A 26,371-nucleotide genomic window follows, 5' to 3' on the forward strand; every position below is an offset into this window, starting at 1 on the left:
CGCATTTATATTGTATCACGTTTGTGATTTGTTGTGCATTAATTAAGTTGTCCGGGAAATCGAGAATTGCAGAGTTAAATTACATGATTAATAGTTACCGTAAATAATAATATCAGTGAACGTCAATGAGCGGAAGAAACGTCGATCGTTTTTGAGTGGTATTAATCATCGCGTGGACAGTTGTATCCATCAGATTACGTAAATCTGTCAATTATGTTAAACGAATAAATTGTCAGCTGCAGGACATTTAAAGTTATCATCACAGTCAACTATAACTCCCGATTTATACACTAGTAATTAATATAATAAAACGCGATAACACAATAATGTGCAGATTAAATAATTTAAGAATGTTTCAGCTGTACAATCTTAGCTAGAGGTTATCAAAATTTAAAACGACAAAAAATTTTGGTCGTAAATACGCTATAAAAATACACATTAAAACTAACAAAACAAAGCAACAAATAATTTGGTTTATAATGCTACACAACAAAATAATCATATTGCAGTTTCAAGTGAATAACTTTTACACGAGTAAGTGGATCCAAATAAACTTTTGCATGAATATTTATTAAAATTTTATTATATGTAAAAAATTTAGTATATGTAAAAATACTCTCATAAAATACATAAATACATAAATCACAAAAAAAGGGAAAGAGAAATAAATAAAATATTGTATCAATATTCTTATGTGAAGATGCATTACTTCCATTTATTATCGATAAATCAATAAAAAAAATTAATATATTAGCACATATCTTAAAAATATAATGTAGAACTTTGTTTTCAATTTTTAGATTTTTAAGAAAGTTTTTTTTTTATATCATGAACAATTTAAAAAGATTTGTAAAAATAGATTAATTTTCGAAATTTAGGAAAAGAAATAAATGGAATTCGTCGTCAATCATACTAACAATGAAGTACATTTCTTGTCAATAAAATTGAGAATTACCGTTATTGTGGGCAGTATATCTTCGATTATAGCTGCTCAAGCAAAAGACGGCATACGAAACGTTTCAATATTGGCATCGCGATCCTCGTACCGGCCAAATGTTATGGTTCCAAACAAAATCAGTAGCAACACAAATATTGAACAGGCGCCGGCCGAGCACGGGTTGCGTCAGAAATTTATCGCGATGTAGCTCTTGCGAGGGAAAACACGGATAAGAGTAGTAAGAAAGGGGGAAAATGAGAGAACTTGTACTGTATCCGCATCGAAGTGGGCGATGACAAAAATTCGTTGCGAATGAGACGCAATATATACCAACTGGTGTAAGAGCGACAAAAAATAAAATTCTCGCTATCTTTTGACGTGGTATTATAAATATCTTAACATTATGAATACGTAAAATTATGCGAGTCAGTATTTAGCTCGCCTTCAAAATCCAAGCTTTCCTCACCTCTGGCCTTTTGCAACTTTTCCCTCCAGTTTTTTTCCCCTTTTCACGTACTACCGACCGACTTCCGTTGCTTCTTGTGAACGTTAATTGTAAATTCATCATGGATGAGAAAAGGAAGCGAGGAATATAAAGATACCTAAAATTCTCGACTTTTAAGCAATTCTAATTTCTTTACTTGACCAAAGAATATTTTTATGCTAGCGCATTTTATAAAATTCCTAAATACTCATTTATATAGTTATCCTAATCATTTCATAATTAATACAATAATTTCCATTAAATATTATCGAAAGGAAGATTTCAAAACGCCTTCTTTTCTTTATAAAATCCTTTCTAAATATAAAATAAAATTATTTATATAAGACGATGAACAATATACACACAAACAGTTTAGAATACACATGATTTTTGCCGCTTTGCATTTACCATTATGCCCCCATTAAATCCGCGAACTGCAGACTGCTTCTTTACGCAGCAGTAGTAATAGCCTCTCATTATTCAGCCATTAGACTGTCGGCATGTCGGAAGTAAATCGCGAAATACGAGGGAAGCTGGCAATACGGCTTCATGGTCATAATTTCTTTATGTTTTTGATTATTGCCCCTGTTATTGCTTCGTAAATGGTAAAGAATCTCGCGATTTGAACACGACACTTGAATGCGTTTCTTAAGAGAGAAGTGGAATAGCATACGGTCTCGATACTTTATTTTATGGAACGTCATTTAGATACGATCATGAATGCATTTTCGAGCTTTTTCGTTATAAAATTCCTCGTATTTTTATGTAAATGTAACACAATACAGGCCGGATAGAAACGAGTTATATAAGTAACTCGTCATTCAAATATATATGTATTTATTTCTGTCTTTATTTACGATATTCTGTTTTATAAAAAATATAGATCTAACGGAAAATCTAATGGAATAAAAATATTCTACAAATGAAAATTAATATGTCTTAGTAGAAGCATATCACGAAACAATAAAATAAAATAAAGGAGCGCGAGAGAAATAAATTCAATCATTTCTATTTCAGTCACAGTCAAAATAATTACATTCAATAGATATCGAATTATACGAATAAAAATTATTATAATTTGCTTACAATGCAAAATAAATTTATTAATATTTTTGCAGAGCAATTTAGAGTGGACGCGTTCTGAAGTGTGTACTGCTTACAAGTTTATCGAGACACTGCTAGTCGGATGTTAATATGCATAGCACTGCCGTTCAATATATGTATAGCGGCGCACAATGCATTATCTCGTGGCATCGTTAGTGCTACGTTGTTGCCTGTAATCAGGCCATCGCAAACGTAACGGACATCAGCGTCACATTAACCGATCGACGGACATCACCGATCCGTAATTGATTTTCGAGAAGAAATTTATTATTTCTTGCACGAGAGTAATGGACGAAAAAAAAACGCAAAACGTTCTCCGCGCTTCGTGTTTCGGATGTGCGCGCGATTCCCAATAAAAGGTTCGACATGTCCGCGCAAATAAAAAAGTCGAGATGGCCATGAAAGCTCGTTCCAGTTCTCTCTGACGCGGTTCGCCGATGAAATTAACTTCAATCAACGATGATTGCACGCACAAGCACCGTTAGTTATTTTCTAACGCACACGGTCATTGGCAATTTAACTCAGGGGTCTCACGAAGCAACAATAATAATTCGTTTAACGCAGATACATCTCTCACCGCGCGAAACTTCGTAAAATTTGAAAACTATATAACTGAAAATAAAAGAAAAACACATTTATGAATTCAAGACACGATCAATTAAATTGTCTAGCTTTCCACTGTTTTATTTAAATTTTAATAAACTTGATATATGCTCGATTAACTTCAGAAATAGGAAAAGACATTCTCTATGTATTATGCAGAATTAACAGCTAAAATCGTAACAAACAAAAAATTTTTAAAAAGGAAATTTAAACTAAAAATTGCAACAAAATGACTATGTAGAAGTATAAGTATGTAATATAAATTTAAATGAGAGAAAAGGAATATAAATACAAAAATACAAAAATACCTGCATTAATTCTGTAAATATAAATTGCGTTATATATGCATATATATTTTTGCAGTTTATAGACAAATAAAAAAAACATGAAAAACAAGACAAACTAAATACATGAAGAATTTACGCGTTAAATTAAATCTTAAAATAAAACTTTTTCTTTCACTTTTTATTTGACTTCGGATACGAATTAGAAACGAAATGCTGAGATGAGTTTCTGCAGATATTCATGGATACAGTTTTTAGGCTCGCGATTGAATTGCATCGAAAGGTTCCGCGATCGCGGCCGAAACGATATTCCGTTTTGAGTTTGCAGATAGGCGAATCGCGATGCCAGATAGAGCGAAATCGCATTGGCGAAGGAAGCGCGGCAAGAGGCTTGTTATCGTTTCCCTTGCCGCGCTATACGAATCTCACACGGGCTGCAGCGAATACAACTGACAGGCACTGCATAGCGGCAACCAACTTTGATTGCAGCTTATTTGAATTGATGAATGGCGCGGCTACGCGGCTCACTGGTCTGATTAAATTGCGTCAACCACGGAAGCGTACTTTATGACGCTAGTTGCGATTGATAATATAACGTATCTAGCAAATAGGGCGCATAATTTAGACCGAGCAGTTCAATCGAAATAGATGACGGTACTACAGTAATTTTGCCGGAAATAAACTCTTGAGTAAATTGACGTAATTCAAGTAATCCATAGGGAAAGAGATTTAAAAACTATGTATGTATATAAAAACTGATCTATTTTACTTAAATTATTTCTTGTAATTGTTTCGCTCTTTTATTTTTAATCAGAAAAGAATATTCATTTGTATGTATAAAAATGTTTTTTATCTTTCCATACTTGATATAGATCACAATATAATTTTATACACATGAGAACATCAAGAATATTTCTTCTTTAATGATTAAAAAAGTTATATGTGTTTTGACTCATAAATTAAATAAATTTAAAAACAATTAACTATATTATTTTTAAAGCACATTATTTGTGTTGCGCGTTGTTACAATGGCAAAAAAGAATTTTTATTACGTAAAATAAGCCAACATTTCTCTCTAACCCAATTAGCTGTTTGCGTGCTATAACAAAACGTACAGTCTTTCTAAAATTTTTTTACAGAATTCTTAACCTACGGGCTTTTCTGTAAATATAAAAAGCAAATATATGAAACATTTTTATATTAGAAATTTTTGTTCTTTATCATTTAACTGTACATTATTATAACGAGAACCGTCGAAAAATAAATCACCATCTATTTCGCCACTCAGTTCATATAATCTGATCAAATAAAAGATATTACTAGACAAATATGATCTTTCCGCGTTACATTTACGTCGATAAAATATTTTTACGGCTGCACTTCCATTTAGATCCTTTCGAAAACAAGAGCTTTTCTCTCGCAGTGCGCTAATATAAAATGGGCAACCATTGGAATCGATAGAGACGGCTTTATATCTACCGGCGATCTTGCAGGCGTGTTCTAAATACGGATCAGCCTATTTTCTCCCATTTCGCTAGATTCGGAGATTATTTTCAATCGGGCCACGGCGATAAGACGATTTCCTTTTATCGAGCACCTATCGATCGTTTAACTTTATAGGTACGTGTATGCAATCGAATAACGATATTATGAGAGAGAGCAAATGTTTTATTCTACTGCAATAAAATGTCCCTTATCTCACGGCAGGACGATAAGACCTTCTCGTTATTCCACATCCTTCGCATCGTACAGCTCGTTCATGAGTCCGTAAACACAATCGCTACAGAATGGCCTTTTAGCAGTAAGCATCGAAAGACTTATTGCTAACACAACACGTCGCGCGCTTGTGTTATAGTTTTTCAATTTACTAGCGAGAGAGATTTATGCAGCTCTCGCAAGAGTGCCGAGTTTTATGCCGTCTTCCTACGGAGTTTATTATTTTTGTCCCATATTTTCTGTTTGAAATGCAAATGCCGGCAATGCCGGAAGAAAATAAAGCCTTCGATACAAGCCCGGTTCGCGTGTTACGACAGTCATACCGTCGTTCTACAGGGGTAAATTCTTTATAACAGAGGGGTTTTTACCAGAATAGCCAAAATAAGTCCTGCGCAATTTGCCAGTATATGGAAGTAGGGTTTGAGTTATATTTCCCCTGAGTATGTTAATCTCGATTCTTAGCCTGTGCCGGCTGGCATCTGAATCCGACTCACATCTGTTCCTGAAGATCTTTTATACGAATAAAGCAAAAAAAGTATTTCACAAAAAATGTCATATACTTTTGACATTAATAATTTTAATGAATTATTTAAACATGTTCCTAAGCAATCTCTGGTAAACTCTGACAGGATAAGTGTAAAAATTTATTACACAATCAGTGTACGCGTATACCTCGCCACGTATGTACGTGACGCGGTCGCAATAACGCCGCACGGACTCCGGAACGCACGTCAAACGTCGCACAATCGAAGGCCGCGACGACGATCAACGAGAGAGATGGCACCTCGCTGATTTAATTAAATCATTATTTATAGTACGGCGGAACGCGGGCGCGCGGAAATGCCGGCGCGGCGCGGAATTTCTATTACGAAGCCGGTGATGGCACACACCACGTAAAGCGCCGCGCGATACGATTCCGACGGTGCATAACGCAGTCTCGCGGTGTTACATTGTAGCCTCGCACGGCACATAGGCCGAATGCAAACAGCCGTTGTGAAGTCTGGTGTGAAAGGAACGCTGACGAGGTCTATTGGAAATCTCCTCACAATGGGATAACGGGGGATCCGTTTCGCGCCGTACGCCACGCCGCGCGCGCCGTACACGGCGGAGCGTTATAACGATATATCCGCCGCCGCGCCAGGATATACCCGGCAAAAGAGCGGCCGAGACAGCGCGAGAGAGACACGGCGAAAGGCGTTTGAAGGAGGTGTTGTTGCTTTCGGACGAGAGAATCGAGATTGCACGCGACCGAGATAACTCCGTGGCGCAAAACCGGAAGGATCCCGGGATCCTCCAAGAAAGAAAAACTAATTGGCAAGAAAGACACGAATCCTTCTATTTTTCTTTCGAACGTCCCTTTTCGAGGTAACGAAGTACCCAACATTTGTTAAATCTGTAATATCGTTGTCATAATTCCTTATAAACGATGAAAAATATTTGTTTCTTATATGCATAAAAGTTACAAAGAGTTTGTATTGTAGCGTATACGTTTGAAAAAGAGTTAATAAAAAAAAAATCGGAAATTCAGACATTACTTTAACTAAAATTTCGTTTCTAATTAACCATTCGCGCGCGCGCGCAGAGTAAGAGCTATTAGCTTCGAAATACAGGAAGGTAGAAATACAGATGCTAGGGCGCTGGAATATAATTTCAACATCCCCCGTCCAAACAGTTAGTTTGCACGTGGCTTGCGGCCGACGTCGCGTAACCAGAACTGGAAACCTCGGGTGCTACACCGTGGCAATCAAGGCGGTGGTAGATTTGTTATAAAGTTTCCGCTTTTGTATATTCGAGACAGCGTACTTTTGCATTCCGTACACGAGACGAAACTAATGTCGAATGTATTTGAAATAAGGGAGAAAACAAGTTTTCTACTTTTTGCCATCTATTTTTTGCAGAGTGCTGCTAAAATCGAATCGATCGCTCGCCTCTGCCGAAGTTTTCGAAACTTCGACTTCGATGAGACCGATACTTTATGTCGATCGATATGCGATAGCTATCAATTCCGGATTGATCATGATCGCAGTTGCGAGAACTTTTATTCTCTATTAAGTAGAGTCGCAAGATTTCTGCGCATGTAAGAACGTGATGGAACTCACGAAGAGGGAAAATAACATCGAATGCTCTGTCAGCAATACTTTGTGCTTTTGCACAAAGTTTATTTGTAATTCGTTATATGAGAAGACAACGTTTATTGAAATTCACGAATGGATGGACACAATTACGAGTCTGCATTTTACGCACACGAAATTGAATTTAATGTTTACTTCATATTCAGCTCGTGCTCATCGTGAAAATTAATGGAAACATGTAAAATCAATGTGTTTAAAAACAATTTCCCGTTGCACTAATGCTACACCGACAAAATTTCTCGCTATGAAATATAAACATTCATTTATATTTATTGACTTGTGTCAATTGATTTATCATTTTTCTACATCCATTCAAAAATATAAAAATGTTACGAGTTGAAATAGTATTTCGCGCACAAATGTAATTATCCATGATCAATTTTTTAATGGCTTCGACAAGCCGATGAATTCACCTATTGCTTGACTCGCAACGAGAGATACCTATTTGATATTTGTGTCGGAAGAATAAAGATGCGCGATCTTTAAATAAATTCATATCACACGGTTGCTTTTTCCGTATAACTTCTCCTTATAAAGAGAATTTTCGTCATTGTTATGAAAGACCAAGAAAAATAAGATAAGAATCCGAACGATCTCAAATGCGATTCTAAATGCGATCCCAATTATCTCATTTCCTGGATAGCACGAATATCGATATCCTGAATTATCACAGTGTGTTCAAGTCCGCGAATTTGCATAAAGCTTGATTTACACAAAGCTCTTTTACCAGCAACTAGTGTGCTGATCTCCTGGCAAACAGAAGTTAAAAAAAATATAATTCTGTAAATAATATATTTTTTAAAACACTAGCAGTTATAAAAATGTAAAAAATTATATATATTTTTCTAGTAGAAGACTAACACGCTAGTTGCTAAACATACGACATAAACTGAAAGTTCGCTCTTGAGATCGTGAGAGCAAGTTTATCTCATTGTCAGTCATAATTTCATAATTTGTGATTTATGAATGAACAATACACACAAATGTACGATTGACAACCTGCTTGCATCGTTCAGACTATTCAACTATATTATTTCATTGTCGAATCTCATATTCTTTTATTTAATTCGGGATATATGTGATAAAATTGGGGAATGATAATGGGGAGGATTAACAAAAGGTAAATCCAAGCGGGTTGCAAAGATATTTAATACATAGAATCCTCAAAACAATGACGCGACTTGGTGTGGCTTTCGGATGTAGTAACACGTCAGGATCTACTTACGAGAGTTACAACAATCGCTGGACAAGTTTCGGTTTGTTCGCGGTGAGTTTAGTAAGCTTTCACGATACACAGTTTCATAACATGCATATGATGCATGTAAATATAAGATAAATGGAGAGTCCAGAGAGGGAAAATATTTTGATATTTCTCTTTCTCTACTCTCTATCTTACAAAGCAAGTTTCTTTTGCAAAAAATTAAAAATTATACGTTTACAATTGTAGTTGACCATCTATTAAAAATACTAATAATTAATTTTTTTTATTAAGTTCTTAAAATTGATCATTTTTATTAATTCTAGTAATACGCAATTAATAATATTCTGTCTTTGATAAAACTTGTAATGCAAAAGTTATATTAAGATAACAAAAATTGTAAAAATAAAATTCTCGATTTGCAATATCACACAGTAAAAACCTTTTGTATTTAAAACCAATCCTTGTTAAAACTTTTGTATTGAATTTTTACGTACCCGAGTGTTAATTTAACATGATTCAATTGTGTTATTTGAATATTTTGTATTAAATTTATGTTAATATTAAACATTTTTCAATAATCAAGTATTGTATTTTTTGTGTTACTTTTTAACATATTCACCTCATCTGATTAATTTTGAGCATTATGACATACTATAAGCGCTATTATTGTGAATCGATCAAGTTAAATCTTCTGGCAAATTTGATAAATTAACAGCAACAAAAAAATTCCCATTGTCACGAATACGTAATTTATAGAGCTGTTAGCCTTCTAACTGCATCGGAAACACGTTATAGTAGCTTCCTAACTGAAGGCAAAAAACGCTTGATTCATTAATAAATGCGTGAACGTCGAAAGTTCCTGACCTGAGGTACTTTCGACGTAGTCGACAACATAATTTAACAGTTGTTAGCTTGCAGGAAAACCACGGTGCGCTACATGAATTAAGAATTTTAATTAACTAAACGGCTGATGAATAAACAATCGATAAGCCTAGACAAAAATTAAATTTTCATCAAGTAAAGTCGAGAGAGTGACTCTTTTACCTCTTATTAAAAATGCAAGAAAAAAGTGTTATTTGTGCATGGATATATCGCATAAGCCGCATTGAACCACAACAATATTTATGCAATTTTTATCATTTTGTCATGACACAAAGCAAGATGTGCCTCTATCAGCACCTACATGAAGCTACGCGCTTATTTGACGACGCCGATGGATATTTCCGCGACCTAAGCCATTTCACGTGTGCCACGCGGGGTTACACATGAACGTGGGGACGAGGATCTTCGATTTTCACCGGCACAGCATATGCTTTCGTGGCATTGATATACAAGCGTATTTACGGACGACTTTTATGCAGCATCTGTCCGAGTATGTATAATTTTCTTAGGTAAGATTCATGTTATGACCGATAATACATACCATCGTGTCGTACTACTGCGCAGTGGTAAAAGTAGACGCTCGCGTCGCCCACGCGCGTAGTAGTTAATACCGTCTTGTAATCAGACATACACGAGTCTGCATTACAGTTTGAAAGATTGAAACATTAATGGCTATAACTAGTGAGCATGAGCAACGAGCGTGACATGTGCTACATCGTCATTGTTATTGCACATTTCATTTAAGCAATTATATATTTTTTTTTTATTTTATTTATTGAGAAGTTTTAATGTCTGGAGCGTTATCAATTGTCATACTCGACTATCAAAAATAACAATTTCAACAACGCTTCGCTTAAATGTATGACTGTGCTAGCGATATAAAAAAATATATATTTTTGCAAATTATGTCAGAAAATTTTAGATGTGAATTTTGAGACTGAAAACGGAGCTCTAAATTGAATGCTATTTCTGAATTAAGGATCTTTTAAAATGAAAATGTCACTCGAGACGATCAATTTCCCAGTAAAACGAATTCAATTTTTTACTACGTTCGATAAAAAGCTTTCTTCACAATACAAGCCGGCAATATAAAGTCACTTCATTCTGTTCTATTAAAATGAATTCAATGGAGACAGTATATTATTATGCAAAAGTGTTTACAAAAATTTCGTAAAATCTATAATCCGTTACACACGCAACAAATCATATTCTCAACGAAATAAATATAATAGGAATTATTAAATATTAGAAATTGAAAATTACGACGTATTATAAAAAATCTGTATTGACTTTCATAACATGTAGTGTTCAAAACCGACCATAATAATATTCATAAAACCAATATTTCGTATAGCTTTATTCTCTATTTTAAAATTTAATGTTGATCATTGTTAATTATCTTATATTCACGTAATAATTTAAAATCACGGACTTAATTCGTGAAATTTACGCATCCCGTATATTATTTGCATACCACGATTGATGTTCTGCTCTAGTCTTTTAACGAAATGAAATTCTTTTTCATTTTGCAAACGTGTACGAAGTGGAATTTCCAACGTCGAATACATCGTAACAATTACGGATATCATTTCCACGTTTACAGAATAAACTTACTCGAATTATTACCGCGTACCATTCCCGTATATACTTCCTATCTTCTCTCTTTTTGCGTGCGAGCCTGTGATGGCCCATGCTATTAATTAGCGTCAGGAGCGAACTCACGAGTATAGGTCAGCATTTTACCACGTGTGCGACGTACGAAAATGGAAAATCTAGGAAGAGAGCTTAAACAAAGCGCTCATTTTTTATCCTCGGCTACTTCCGTCCGACGCGTTTTTCTACTTTAGACACTAATGTCGTATACAGCACCCGGCACGATAATTACGCCTTGTTTTGTTGCGCGCTATTCGGAAATACGCGAGCATATTCAGGCTTTTTCACGTTCGTAGGACCAGTGTATGCCTACATAATGTTTTTGTAATTTCTAAAATACACGGAAAGTACGGTTTTTTTTGCTGAAGTATCTAAAAATTTAGTTAGATGCAAATCTGAAAATAAATTTGTTGGTCCATCAAAATAATTACAGTGTGTAAAACGTCCAAGCTGGTCGTTAGAATGTTAAAACTTTTTGCAGCATTACTCATCACTCTTGAATGTCCTGCACAATTATTTCAATAGTCTAACAAAATTATTCTCAGATCTTTATCTATACACATAGCTAAACTTTTAGATATTTCAGCAAAACCGTGCGTATAGCTCGAAAAACATCAAAATATTGATACGAGACAGTAAATTACTTCTGTTCATCAATTTATCTGTTAATATTTTCCAGGTTTATTAATTAATTAATAAACGTTGTGCATGATGACGGTCATTATAATCCAATATTTACAGTCTTGTGCAAATTAATGTGAACAAAAGGTAATTTTAAATTTATATACATTTATTACATCAAAAGGATTTACAGTATTTATTACAATTTTAGAACTTATTATTTAATATGCCCTCCAAAAATATTGTAATAAATACTATAAATTTTCTTTTTATGGAATAAATGTATATAAATGTAAAAAAAATTACCTCTTGTTCACATTAATTTGCACAAGAGACTGCATGAATATGTGCTCGTATATTAAATCACTCTGGTTTTGTTGAAACTCATTAAAACATATATATTTCTTTTAAATCTTCTTTTTTTTAAAGAATCTTAATAAACATGTCAACCAATGAGAAGATGAGATTAATATATGTCTTAAAAGTAAACGAAAGCAATTTTCTTTGCTTTTATTCATAATGTACCGACTTCGCGCGTTAAAACGTAAAACTTAATTTACCTTTGCTCTGCGGCACATTACTACGCCGGGTACATAAAAGTTTCCACGTTATTTACGACAAAATGAAAAGGAAGGATTTTTCATGCAAAGAGGCATTTTTTATCATCTTTGGAATTTTGAGTAGTCCCTCACGGGACAAAGCGTGGATAGAGCGAACAATAAAAAGAGTTATATTTTAAAACGTAAACGCTATTCCACCACATATATTTTACAATAAACGGTAAAATTGATTTCCGCGTTTCGAAATTTAATGGCGCGCGATATCTCTGCACAGGATATCATGAGCTGTGAGTAATAAGTTTCGAGTTAATATTGCGTGCGACAGAACTAGAAATAAAGTACATTCCGTCCGCTAATACATTTGCGGAGATTTAATTTCAACGTATAGTAATTTATGAGGGCAATTTTAGTAGAGGAGTGTATACTATACGAGTAATATTCCGCGTGAATATAAACTAGAGTCAATTAAAAACTCACATTAGAATGTAAAACAGCTATTTTCGAGATAATATTTTGTGCTCTCGAAACTCGAACCAACGTCGCCGCTTCGTGTCTTTGGGGACGAATTAAAAATACGCGTTTAACCGCGGGATATTTGTCTTTCCACCATCTTTCCAGCGATATTACGTCAGTATGTGTACATACGCCTCCGTTTCCGGTTAACGCGAATTATTTTTTAAAAATAATTCGCGAAATAACCGAAATCGTCAATCGCGCGATATGCGTTGCTTAAAAATTTATGCGATACGCGCCACCAACTTTTATCATATTGTGCACGTTGTGCGCGCGGAAGACGTTGCGGATATATCCGCATGTTATTTAGACGTCAAAGTGCGAGGCGAAGCAGAGAAGTGGCAGTTCGCCGGTGACGGTCGCGGGCGGTATCAAAGAATCGCATGTTACACTCGCATGAAGCGTGTCGGCGGCGCAACTTTTGACGCGTTTCTCCAATTATTGCATGCGTGTTGTTCGCCGACAACGCGCGGCATTCCAAGTCGTATTGTAAACTCGTCAACGAACAGCTGTCGATGAAGGAAAAAAAACAAATATCCCACTTACGCCCTGCAGCGTCTTTCGCAGGCGAGGAGTCGCTGTGGCGTTCAAGTGTCGCGTTTAATTTCACTTTCGGACGTGGCTTCCAGCGAACGAGCTGCACGCTCCTGAGAGAAGCCGCGGGGCTTTTCATCGCTTCTAATTAACCGAATGGCACTTACCGAATAACATCCCGAGTAACGTTGTCTCGTTGCTAATCGTCCCGTCGCCAATTCTACAGACGTCCGTTCCGTACGTGACTCCATCATCGTGCCAATGACTCGCCGTGTAATGCATTGATGCAAGCTGCAGATCTTCAACAGCCGTAATCCCTATAGCCAGAAGAATAATACCATTGTATATCGAAATCATAGTATATAATCCGCAGAGCAGATACGCCAAGAAAAACAGAACGCTACTGAATAATCGAATTTGTTCATAGGAATTTGGAATTGTCAGTCAAATGGTGAGAAAAAATGCACGCCGGATTTGTTCCGAACGCGTAAATTGTATATTGAATATTGTTTCTTAACACGTTCATTGTCATTCTGCAATTAACTTTATTTTTATGTAATAAGGCTTAAAGATATAAAAAAAGATGATAAAAAATAAAATAATTGTTTTCACTTTTCAATATAATAAAAAGTAAGGACGAAAATTCAGAATATTTTTTTAAATAGATTTAGTAGTATTTAGTAGAAAAATTAATTCAATTCTAAAAATATTTTTAAAAAATGTATTAAAATAAAGGGCACTGAAAAATAAAAATTGTCTCATTTCATCATCTTTTTTATATTTTTGGGTCGAAAACTTTTGAATTTACTATGTATGTGAGACTGTTATGTTATTTAATTTTATTATATATTTTCTTGTTTACGGAAATTGCTGTCATAAACAGAGAAAAATGACGCGTGGATTTTTTCCAAATAAGATACGGAACTCTGGATTACATGTAAAATATTTCTTTTTTTCCTAAGTACTTTTTTTCGAAGTAAACACGCGCGAGGCAGGTTAAGTTTTTTTGCCTCGTTCTTTTATCACGATGGTCGAGCCACACGCGGATATACACTTTCCGCGTAATCGTAACGCAATATCTCTTGAGCTGCACCATCGGCCTTCTCGCCGCGCGCGGTACGCGACGTTACGCGATTTATGTCGACAAACACAGAGCGCGGCAGAGATAGAAAAAAAAAAGATATATGAGTTAGTTGCATCACGGGAGCTGTTGCGGACACAAACATTTTTAACTGTTTCTGACAAAAAAAACCAACCGACGTTTGCGATCACGCTTTAACGCATCTTTTTGTACTCACTCGTCGATTATGTGTTTCTGTATTTAATCCGACTTTGGCTATGACTGGCCGGTCGTCACGAAGCCTCAAGGGGATGGAGTGCTTAAAAAAAGACAAGAAGAAGATAGAAAAATATATAAGATGGAGCGTCGAGGTTGGTTGACGAGACGCGGAAACGGCACGAAGCACTCGACGAATCGACGAGCGACGCTTTCTTTTATTGCGAGAAGTCGCTCCCGCTTCGGAAAGTTAAGAGAGGAGAGACCTAGCCTCTAACAATAAGCTCAGATCTATTGAATTTTGTCGCGAAAGAAGCAAAAGGGAAGCCCTCTTACCTACATTCGCAGTCACCCACGGTCCACGTCGGCGGAAGTCGGAAGGGTCGGAAGCACAGTCAACCGACGCGATTCGAAAGGTACACTCACCGCCAAGAACCCGCCCCAAATCGCGTATGAACGAAACGCGAACGACAACGATGCCGCGCCGCGCTGCACTGGCGATCTAAACGATCGATATATCGATTGGGATCGATATTTAACTTGTCCAATATTAATTCCAAATTATGCATTCCAAAGCTTTAGTCATTAATTCGACATAATTGGCGTTCTCGTCTATTGTTTTTCTTTTTGTTAATGGAGATAATTTAAAATTTCTTAATATAAGAAGGAAAACAATATAGGCGCGAACGTCAAGCCTTTGTCCAGAAATTTGGACAATATCAATTAAGCATCGAGTGCAAGTAATACATTGTTTCACTTCCTTTTAATTGCTTAATTTTACATAACATTATTTATTTTAAAGTTTGTGTCCTCTGTACTATCGGAGTAATTGAAAATATAGAAAAATGTTGAAAATTGGATCGAGCGGAAAGTTCGTTCCGTCTTTATATTTTTACTAATGCCATCTCTTAGACTTAGGCGGAAACGGAACGAACTTCCGTTCAATTCAATAGATACTCCGCGTCGCGCGCGAGCCGCGAAGAGGGGAATGAGAGAGACGCGAAGTAAACGGGGGGATGTGCGTACGTTTTACACACCAACACACCCGTGAGTCGTGCAAAATTTGAAGGTCAGTCAATCTCGGGCTCCTATTTACGTGGCACGTTGTCGAAAATCCGACATGTGATGTGCGATCGTCGAGATATCATGCGCGAATGCCGCGAACGAATCGCGAGTGAGCAACGGCGTAAAGAGTCGCGAGCGACATCGTTTCGGAGCTGGGATGGGACTTGAGACCTCCTTGAAACGGAGCATCGTTAGACGGTCTCATTCTTTGAGGTAAGTGCCCGCTCGCTCCTGCGAATTCCCATAACGTGATTTTTTCCATTAACCTGCGGATCTCGCGCGTTTCTTTCTCGCGAAACGAACTCTGAATCGCGGATACCACCATCAGAGAGTCTCGATTCTATCCGCGTTTCTATCTCGATCGAACGACGTCGTTACGCGAGTATCAATAACACCTTGACGCAGTCTTGTTTACCCATATTCATCGCATTTTTTCGCAAGAGCCCCATCACTCATTCATAGGTGACGACTGACGATTTTATTTATCCGGTTAACGTCAATCTTTATCAGTATAGATTAACTTTAATCTTTAACTTATCTTTTATCTTTTTCTAATTTTTAGAATATACTGGTAAAGATATAGACATTAACCGGATAAATAAAATCGTCGCCTACGAATTGTAAGAATTAGAAAAAGATAGAGCTAGTAAGTTAAACCGAGATTAAATTAAGTTAATCTTTATTAATTACATTGATAGAAATGGATATTCAGAAAACAGTATTTTAAGACATTAAAAAAAACAATAAAGTATTAAAATAAAATACACTAGATTTATTAATGTCGAAATCAGCCCGGCAGTCACGTGTTAACCGTATCAAATTGCGCATTGAAAATTAAAGATTGCGAATTGAAAATTAGAATTCGACTATTAGATAATTAGATAATTTTAATTTTAATACGTACTGATTAGTTAAATTCGAATCTCCACTTCGCAACCCTTGGATATTATACTTTGCTCGCGTAATTTTGCGCGCGTTTGTTCTGCAACGAATGTAGTACATCTTCGAGAGTTACACCGGTTACATATTTCCGACGACGTTTCTCATTTTTCGCTTTTTTTTGCGACAGATTCCGAACTAGAGAATCCTTTTCTTTTGTTTGAAAAATTCGAGAAATTACATTCGCTTATCGGTTCGTCTCGAGTGGCCCGTAAAACGTTTCTTCGACCGCGATATATAAGTACTACCATATTCCATACTAGGTGCATTTCTACTGCGCTCTACCTGCCGATCCAAATCACGTAGCGTTGCACGCCGAGAAGTGATCGATAGCGTGGCCCGAGAAATGTACTGCGATTACACGGAAAGTGTTTGCACGCACGAAAGCGACCGAGTCGCCTCATTAGGCAACCACGGACGGGACGGAGAGTTAAACCTGCTCTGCCGCCGCGTCAATTCACTTCGCGCGATATCAAATATTTAGAAATGAAAGAACATTTCACATCTACCCCCTGAATTTCATGTCTCGAAAAAATTCATGTTATTCCCTCATTTAGCGGCAACCCTCACATGAATAAATTCTCGCTTACGGTTATAACCGTGGAAAGAAAGCAAAGTTATAAAAATTGCATATTCACTATTCTAATTAAAACGTTGCTCCAAAATTCTGAATTTTATAAATGCCCTACTGCATTGAAAAGATGCAAATTTTGAAAAGCAATTTTACTATCTATTTGTACGTCTTTTTGCTTCTATTGCAAGGTAGAAAGATCTAACTTTTTATTCGTAAATGTACAGATTTTCAACGCGCGGTCGCAATTTTGTCCCCATATGCATCCAAACGCCCATTCCATTTCGTTTGAGAATAAGAAACTCGATGGAATAACATGAAATACAAAACGTGATATATCGACTGCACAATGAGAGTCGCACTTGTGCAATGCGACAAAGTTAACGTACAAAGTGCATAAAAAGTTAAGAACGTCGCGAACTAATATCTCTAAAATTACGAGAGAGAGAGAGAAAATTGCCCAATTGCGTTTTTGCATTTTTTTTTATTCGATACGTTTTCGTATTTCAATTCGTTTTTTATCTCGATCTTATTTCTCGCACGATTTAGCGGAGTCTTGCTATAAAGGAAAGAATGTTGGAGCTCATGTTGATTAAATGTCGGCAAATCGCCAAGTGAAGAAAGTAGAAGGAATACGTTTATTTATCTGTATCTATACTATCGAGAACTATTTCGCCAGTGATCTTCTGTCGAAGTTAAAAAAATCATTATTTTATTTTCCATCGACTGAATATTCATCGACTTTTGTGTATATCGTCGCGGATCGTCCGTTGATTTGATGATAAAATCGACTTGGAATGGTCACTTATTCCATTGTAAATGAACACATATTGTTTCTTTGACCAGCAAAAATACAATCGGCATGCATATCATTATAATAACATCCAAATGGAAGTTTCGGCAAGAATTTATTCGACGCAATACACAGAACTCGATGAATGTTTACAACAAATACGTCCTGCCTCAAAGTCAGTATCGAGCGTCAGTGAAAATACCGTCAACAAGCCATTTCTCAATGTAACACCCGAATAAAAACATACTGTTCGTAGCAGTTTGCAGTGTGTAAACCGTGAAAAAGAAATCGCATATCTCTTATTTCTTCATGTTTGCATCAAACGATACGCGAAAGAAAAGTCTCTATCCCCTGTCTTTTGCGGGTTCGGAATACTTTTTACATGTTTATCCGAAGTTTTTATTAACGCGTTGCTTGCCCAGCAAGTTCTATGTATCTTACGCGAAAAGAACGAAGTTTTGTTCAAGCATCTAGAAATTTAGCTAGATTCAGATCTAAAAATAATTTTGTTGGAGCATTAAAATAATTATGTAGAACGTTCAAGCATGATGAGCAATACTCCAAAAAATTTTTATTCTAGCAATCATCAGTTTGAGCATTTTACATAATTATTTTGATTAATCTGACTGAAAAGTCAGGCGTCAGTCATGAATAACCATCATGGCAATCAACAAATTACTTCAAATTAAATCCAAAACATTTTCATTGTAAAATCTTAACGATTAAATACATAAGTATGTCGATACATGTAATACGATACGTATTGATACAATTACACATATATAAATATATTAATTTTTGTGAGTTATTTACTACGTGGTCGATTTATTGCAAACTAAATTTTTCTTTTCGAAAATATAGTTGAATACTTAAAAAAAAGCAAGAGCTATCATTTATATATCGAAGATGTTAGTTCGTGATACCTCCGTAATTTTTTTTTACACTTCGCGTAAGAGCTGCACCCCATTATTATATTATGGATTCGATTGAGGAGGCCGGAAGGCAGGCGCGGGTAAAAGTCGCCAAGGTATATGGAACGCGGTTGCATCGCCGGTCGATGCGCGAACTGCGGTCTCACATAGCTGCGTGTACCGAGCTTATTATTTTCCCCCACGTGGAGCGACTTAACTACCGACGGAAAATTTCACCGAAGGGATCAAACACACGCCGTCGTGTATTATACATACATACACGCGCATAATGCACACGCCAATTGTAGAATTCGGTGTCGCATCGAAAAATTATTGGGTTGTACGCGAGTTTTTTTTTTTTAGCGACGAGGAAAGGGTAAATTTAATTTAATTTTATTTTATTTTGTTCAAAAAAACTTTTGGAAAAGTAATGAGAAAAGTAAGAGAGAAATTCAGGCGATGATTAGGAAACCCAAGTTTTTTAGTTGATAAGTATGTTACAGCTGTTAAATTTTTATGCTTGCGTCAACATTTACTTCGCTCACGAGCGAAATAAAAATACGACATGATTGCATAATGAGGTGACTAACGGTCTTGAACATCTAGGAAAATAACTTACTTATATTCTTATTATAATATTTGCGTATGTATGTACGTTGAAAGAAAAAGAATCAAGCAGTGAAATGCGACTCGATTTCTTATTTAATCATACTTTCTCTCAGAATGCATATTCGTGCTCCGCGACGTAAATAAAATCGCCGCAGCTTATCTCTCTCGTGAGTTATTACAAAACTTATGTAGAAAAAGATTGCGACTTTCATACGATAATCTTGAATATTGCAATCAAGCTATATTTATTTTTAAACGATACGTTTATTTTTAAAACTACGAATATCTTATTATTAAACTGTCGCATTATACTTATATTCCAGTCCATTATATTTCCAACAATCTATGTAATTACATTCAGCAATATCTAATTACATTTTTATTATCTTTCTCACATCCGATTTCGATAAATGTGTAGATTTCGAATTTAACTTTCTCGAATAAGAATCGTTAGTTAAGTTAATCAGTTAACTAATCTCGATCACCGCCAATAGGATCTTTCTCGGAGCACATTGCTGATACTTGCCAAGTTTGAAAACATTTCCATTTGCTCTGCGAATCCTTCTGGTTACTTCTGTTTGAAGAAACTATCCGAAGAAAACTTATAGAGCTTATACGCTTTCCTGGGATTTGAGATTCAAATACTTTTATTGAAAAGTTTTTAACTTAAGATGGATTTTAACGATTGTTTAATCAGTTATTCAAATAATATCGATGAAACGTTATTGCGGAACGTTATTGCCTTCAAAGAAGAAAAAAAAAAGATTTAATCTCACGAAAACCAAGCAAAGTCGATTACGTCCCTTTCAAATTTTTAACATTTTTTTTTTAATCTTACGACATTAAAAATAATAAATTTGTTTTATTTCCGTCTCGATTGGCGTTGTTTCATCTCTTATTTGCGGATGAGTGCCCGCGTTTTATTGAAAGGTCTATCATATTATACTGCTTTCTTTATATCATATGCTTTGCTGCAAACAAGTTTTTGCTGGGACAATCTCATAGGAGAGAGAAGCGCGCTCGGGGAGTTCGAAATAAACAAATATGTGGAGAATCGTGACCACTCCGAGCTATTACGCTCGGAGAAGGAGAGATTCTCCTGTTTTTCTGGCTCGAAGTTGTTTGCGGCTCCATCTCCCCGTGTTTAGCCTGTATTTTACGAAAGTTCGCGAATCGCGCGCGCACGTCGCGACGATAAAGTTCAGCCTGCAACAACGGATATTGCATCGGTACAATTTATTTCCACCCGAGCTAAATGAATGTTAAGTGCGTGTGACCGCGCTGCATTCTGACATTTCTAAATCAAAGGTTGAATTTGTGGTGGCTTGATTGCAAATACACCGTCCAACAAAATTACAATTGACATTTTCGCGAACGAGCTTTACCGTATGCCGCATTAGAGAGCTGTAACTCTAAACAACGTAATTAACATTACGTTGTTTACGTATTCTTGTTTTGTAATTATTAACAGCTGTGTAAGCAACACTACTTGTTGTAGCTTTTTAAGCATGACTGTGCGTTTCTTCAATGCTCGCATTTAACAAACGCGAAGAACGCGTTTGTACGGCGCGTGACTTCTGACTTTAAACCTAGTTCTCCGTAAGTTTCGCAAAGGTTGAGTATGTTCAACACGAGCCTCGATACGCTAACTGCAAAACTGTAATTCCTATCGTAATTTCTATGGTAGAATTTTTACAGCATTAAGACGCAACATGAGCGTCATTTACTTGTTGTTCATTCTTTGCCGATACAAATGTATCCCAAGAGATATATGATATCGAAAAAATTTTGTTATTAGTAAAAAATATGAATTTCATTAATTTATTTTGAATAAAGTTTTTCTAACAACTTGTCAAAGTTTGAGTTGCGTAAGATATTCAAGATACATACATATTTTCATGAAAATAGTTTCGTAAATGGCGACTGATCTCATCTTAAAAATTTCAACTTTTAAATATCTTGAATTTCCACATCACGTTTCGCTTAAGGAAGTTATAAAGATTATAAAAAATATTAAGAATTGCTTAAAATTTAGAATGTAAATTTATTACAAATAACATTAATATATGAATTTTGTATATTTTTAACCGATTAATTTTTGAGAAAAATTTATGTTACTATAATAACAAAATTCATAATTTTGTATTGAGTTTTAATAAGAGGACTCAATGCTGTGTGTCAATTTTCAACAAAAATATTAATTATTTTTTATTAGAAACGTTAAGAATTAAATAAATTTATGTTTAATATATAAAGAATGTCATATTAAAAATTTCTTCTAAGAAATTAAGCAATTTTACCACATATTCTTTCATAATAGTAAAATATGAATAAAAATGTAATATTTTCGTTATCTAAAACATCTGACAGAGAAATATTCATTGCAGTCTTTGCATCGCATACTTTGTCGCATATTTAAAATAACTTCGATATCAATTACTTTACAACCTTCGATCTTTGCGCTTAATGAGCTATCTTTTTCTTTTGGCGTATGATCTTTTTTGCTTTCTTCTATTTTCAATTCATTTTCTTTTTCTCCTCAATTGCTTTTCGCTAATGAAAACGCTTTTCCATCTCGCACTCATTATTAATGATTGCAGTTATCAATTGCCAATTTCATTCATAGAAAATTGTATGAAGCAATTTTTTCAATTAATAATAAATTTCTTTAAAAAAAATACAATATATATATATATATATTACTTTTGCATAAATAAATAATCAATTTATATTTACAATTATAATTATGATTCTTTAAAAATTTGTATGAATATTCTTTTAAAATGTCAATATTTGAAGTTGATAACGCTTTACCTCTCTGTATAAAAGTGTTACTCTTCTCTCACTATCTATCTCTGGCTTACAACCTGTTCTTTAACACTCTTTCGCTGCGGGAACTTACGACGTAAAACGCGCATTGCAGGCGGTAGACGCTCAATAGTGGTCGACGCTGTGGTTGACCACAGTAACTTCTTGCCAGCGCGTGTTCTTTACAGAATTCATTGAACATTGAATGGTTTGCAATGAAAAATATATTTTGATCAATTTCTATTTTTTGTTTAATTTTACATTGGCTCACATTTGGCCACATTGGCATTTTCACTTTTACAAAATCGATATACCAAAATGTTTTGCTAATTTTATGCTCTAAATAATCTAAATATTACAAAGAAAAGTTAAAAATGTTGAATGGCTATGGATGTACTAATATTGCAGCTGCATAACAGCAAAGCGGTCAAAAGTGAGAAGTTATTATACGAGTTTAATAAACTAATATAATCTAAACTTATATAATCTCTCAAATGCTCGCAAAATATCTTACTGAATTTATCGCGAAATTATTAAAAAATGTACGAAATTACAGTTATATAAAGTATAAAATATAAAAAAGTATAAAATATACGTTATACTTATATAAATATAAGAGAGTTTATGTGAGCGTTTATAATATATTCTTTGCAGTTATTATATTTTTTGCAAATAAAATTCATTATCTTGGAATTTTTGATAGTTATAAACTTAAATTTGCAAGAAAATAAAAATAAAATCAATTTAATAGATATTAAATATTTCTATGTACAATTAATACCGCAAGCTCACGTTCTGTATTATCATTAGAAATATTGACAACAATTTCACTCACAATCAGAAGCAGAGAGAGCTGTGTTCCAGATTTCCACTTTTCATATTGTACACTCTATATATCACGTCACGAATAATTTCGAGTAGTAAAGATGCAGCGCAAAAACGGTCGGTTTCGGTGTGTAGCGACGAATTAAATTGGTGCAAACAAAACCCCTCGCGGTAAAAAGGATTACGCTCAAATATCAGTAATTTGAATTTTAAATCCCACGCGCGGAATTTTCCCCGTTTCTCTCGGATTACAGGAATAACGAACAACACGAGTTTCGCTTTTCGGGAATGACAGCCGCGGCTGTTGTTCGCGAATCGGCAGCGAGCGGAAAATACGCGTGTTCTTTTCTCCTAAGAAGAACGCGGTTGCGAAATCTAGAGCAAAAATCGTGTTTCCCGATGTCTCTATTATTTAAGGTACGCGCGGCAATCTTACAAGCCCATTCGATCTGGCTGGCTGGTGCATTGCGCTGAAATTGCGCACAGTAAAAGGAATATAAAAGAATCGCATGCTCCGCCTACCGGTTACTCTGCATCGCGCATTTACCCCTGGCCACCCTGTCTCGCTTACCCCTTCTGCGTCCCTTTTCTGTGCACTTTCGTTCTCTTTCGTTATACCTCTCTCCCTCCCCCTCGCAGCACAGGTAGCATCTGCACGCGTATAAATAGTGCAGTGACGGCATGGCATATTTACGGAGACGGCGCGAAGGGTGTTTCGACCTATTTATCTTCGACCCTATCGCGCACCCGATGGAATGTTATAATTCCGCCGTGTAACGAACCGACTTTAAACTTCTCAACTGCACTTCGGCGAAGTGCATTGTGCTGCGTGTTGTTTTCATCCTCGTACTTTATTCCGTTTTCAAACAGTTCATTCTTCAAACATTTCAGACAGTTATTACATCACCGATCATGTTATGTGATATCAGTTCGTGAAGTTTCGCTGATTATAGCAAAAGCTTTTTTATTTCGAAATTTGAAAATTACAATATTATTGATAATTATTGCAATATCAAAAACGGGCTAAAAATACTTGCGCGCGAATATAGTTTTAATATCAATAATAAATTTTAAAATAACAATCAGTCGCGGAAATTAAAAGGTTCATACTCATGTGAAAAACGAGTCACTGTAATATTACAGATTGCCAGTTAAAACAATTATAACACAAACGCTAAAGAACCTTGTGATATATGCATTACTCGATATGCGTTATTCGATGAAAAATATAATTAATTAAATATAATAAATTCGGAATTCTATAGTGCTTTGATCTGTATATATGTAGTGCCCATCTATACGTTATATGTTATAGATATTTTTTCTTTTTACTAAATAAATAAAGAAATTGAATCGTTTAATGAATAGTTAAAAGTTTTTTAATTTATAAATTTTTTTTTAAACAAGTCTCGTGCATTAAATTGCATAAGTCATGGACGTCGAGTGAACTTTCAAGTCGACAACCTCGAGGTATACATAAATGTGAAGCACTTCCCTCACACCTGCTCTGCGAAATCTATTTTTAGAGCTACGCTGCGCGGTCTCGGACTTGACTTTTAAGATAAGACTTTTTGTCCGGCGACTTGCATCGCGCTCGATTAAACTTCTGTGATTGGATCGTCGCGTGGCCGTTGCTTTTTGTGCCCGTAAACGGCGGCGACGATCGCATGATTCAGTGCCCAGCCGGATCGATACTGCCCCTCATCAAGTCCAAGCGCTACCTCCCGCGAGCACCGTCGCTTGTCTTTACGCTACATCGATCTTGCAATTAGCGGTGAAATTTATCAGTGAATGTGAAATTTTGAGACCACAAATGGTACGACTGTTCGGCGCAACCGGCACGTTTTGCCGGTCGTAAATTATATTATTATCTACAAGGAGAGTGAAGAGGATTCTCCATTTTTCTGAGACATAAGAAATAAGCGAATTTATCAAAAATAAATCGCCCATCCGCTCCACGTGCATTTCTCAATCAGATCACAATTTTTTATTACCTAACTCAATCCACGCGTCTCTTACGTCTATTATGTCTGTTATTACATTTTTACGAATATCCCTGACAAACTCACAATGCGTATGAATAAGAGCTCTTTCCGCGAGCTCCCTTATGCATGCTTTACACGAATCGTGGGTATAGCTTGGACCATATAACTCTTATCGCATTGGAAAGCGTGTGTACCGATAAATGCCTCGTCTCAATGAAACTTATGCATAAAACATTTTTTTTTATTGATACCATGCTGAAAAGAACTTTTGCGCTCGTGAACTCCGGTATGCAGATAACTAGGATATTTAACTATTTTCAATGATTTCGTGCTTTTGCATTGCACTTTTTGCGCAGATGCAGTCTTAACGTATGCAGTTCTATTCACTACACACACAGATCCTAGATTTGATTAAAAAATATTTTGCATCAAATCTAACAAGTGATTTAAGTGTTAAGTACAAGTTTACCTGTTTTTATGCTGCGTTAATCTTAGATGCCTGGTTTATTTTTAGCCTGTTATTATTAAATGCATTGACCACACTTATAATTGCGTAAAATTGTCCCAGCTGAGATGTGCTATATTCTGCACCTTTCTCGCTGCCGAGCTAGTTATAGTCCCATAAGGCTTGAAATAGTTATCTATTATAGACATCCTCTTTAATTTTAACGTTATTCAAAGTTAAAAATTAATTCTTATCAAGCAACGTTCTCTCCGAAAGTAGTAATAGTGATAATAATAGTAACTTTATTCCCCTTACATAACTGCATGTATATATACATACATCTTTTTCCAGTTTAACACAATCACGCTTTTATTTCTATATATTAATTTCTATAATATAATACTACGCTTTTATTTCTATTCTAAGAACAAATCCTTAAATAAAATAAAAGAAAGAAATATTTCCCGTCAGATAATTTCTCCGTCTATAGATGCAAATAGAAAGGTGCCATCTGACTTAAATATTTCATTTGTCCGCGGGGGGCAATAGCTCCACTTCGATAGCAGCTTAAAATTAACGATTGGTAGACTCGCATTCCCACAAGTCGGATAATAAAATCGATGAAATATTACATCCGCTATGCAATGTATAAAAACTCCAACACTAATCTAAAAATATTACAGTGGTTACGCTCTCGTGGTCATATCGCAGGCAAAAAAGTATTAACAGGCTTAGCGACGCGAGAGCGCGGCTTTACTTCAATAACAAATATTAAAAATTTACAATCGGTTATAATTTAGAATCGCGCGGCATTCGAATTCAGTTTAAAGCGCGATATGCTTTCCGTGATATTCGTATTCATGGCGTGGAGCATCCGGACAAAGAAATAAAAATGCATTATTATATTGAGGATAACAGAT

The 26,371-nt window shown here is 35.5% G+C and overlaps 2 protein-coding genes across 3 annotated transcripts in view; one reads left to right on the forward strand and one right to left on the reverse strand.

Annotated features, from left to right (window-relative positions):
- LOC105448998 (tight junction protein ZO-1) overlaps window positions 1-14,931 on the reverse strand; it is a 67,703-nt gene extending 52,772 nt beyond the window's left edge. The window contains exons 1-3 of one of the 2 annotated variants that reach the window (XM_011687948.1): window positions 14,841-14,931; window positions 14,523-14,603; window positions 13,392-13,541 (exon numbers count right to left, since the gene is read on the reverse strand). In XM_011687948.1, the coding sequence (XP_011686250.1) occupies window positions 13,392-13,478 (87 nt within the window). In that variant the 5' untranslated portion in view covers window positions 13,479-13,541; window positions 14,523-14,603; window positions 14,841-14,931. Of the gene's footprint in view, window positions 1-13,391; window positions 13,542-14,522; window positions 14,604-14,836 lie in introns of both variants that reach the window. The other variant, XM_011687947.1, reaches the window with a different exon arrangement.
- The window catches only part of LOC105448996 (sodium channel protein 60E), an 82,738-nt gene that overhangs the window by 12,459 nt on the left and 43,908 nt on the right, over window positions 1-26,371 (forward strand). The window lies entirely within an intron of this gene.

This window comes from Wasmannia auropunctata, unplaced genomic scaffold (genome assembly GCF_000956235.1).
Source record: "Wasmannia auropunctata unplaced genomic scaffold, wasmannia.A_1.0 LD336078.1, whole genome shotgun sequence".
Lineage (NCBI taxonomy): Eukaryota > Metazoa > Arthropoda > Insecta > Hymenoptera > Formicidae > Wasmannia > Wasmannia auropunctata.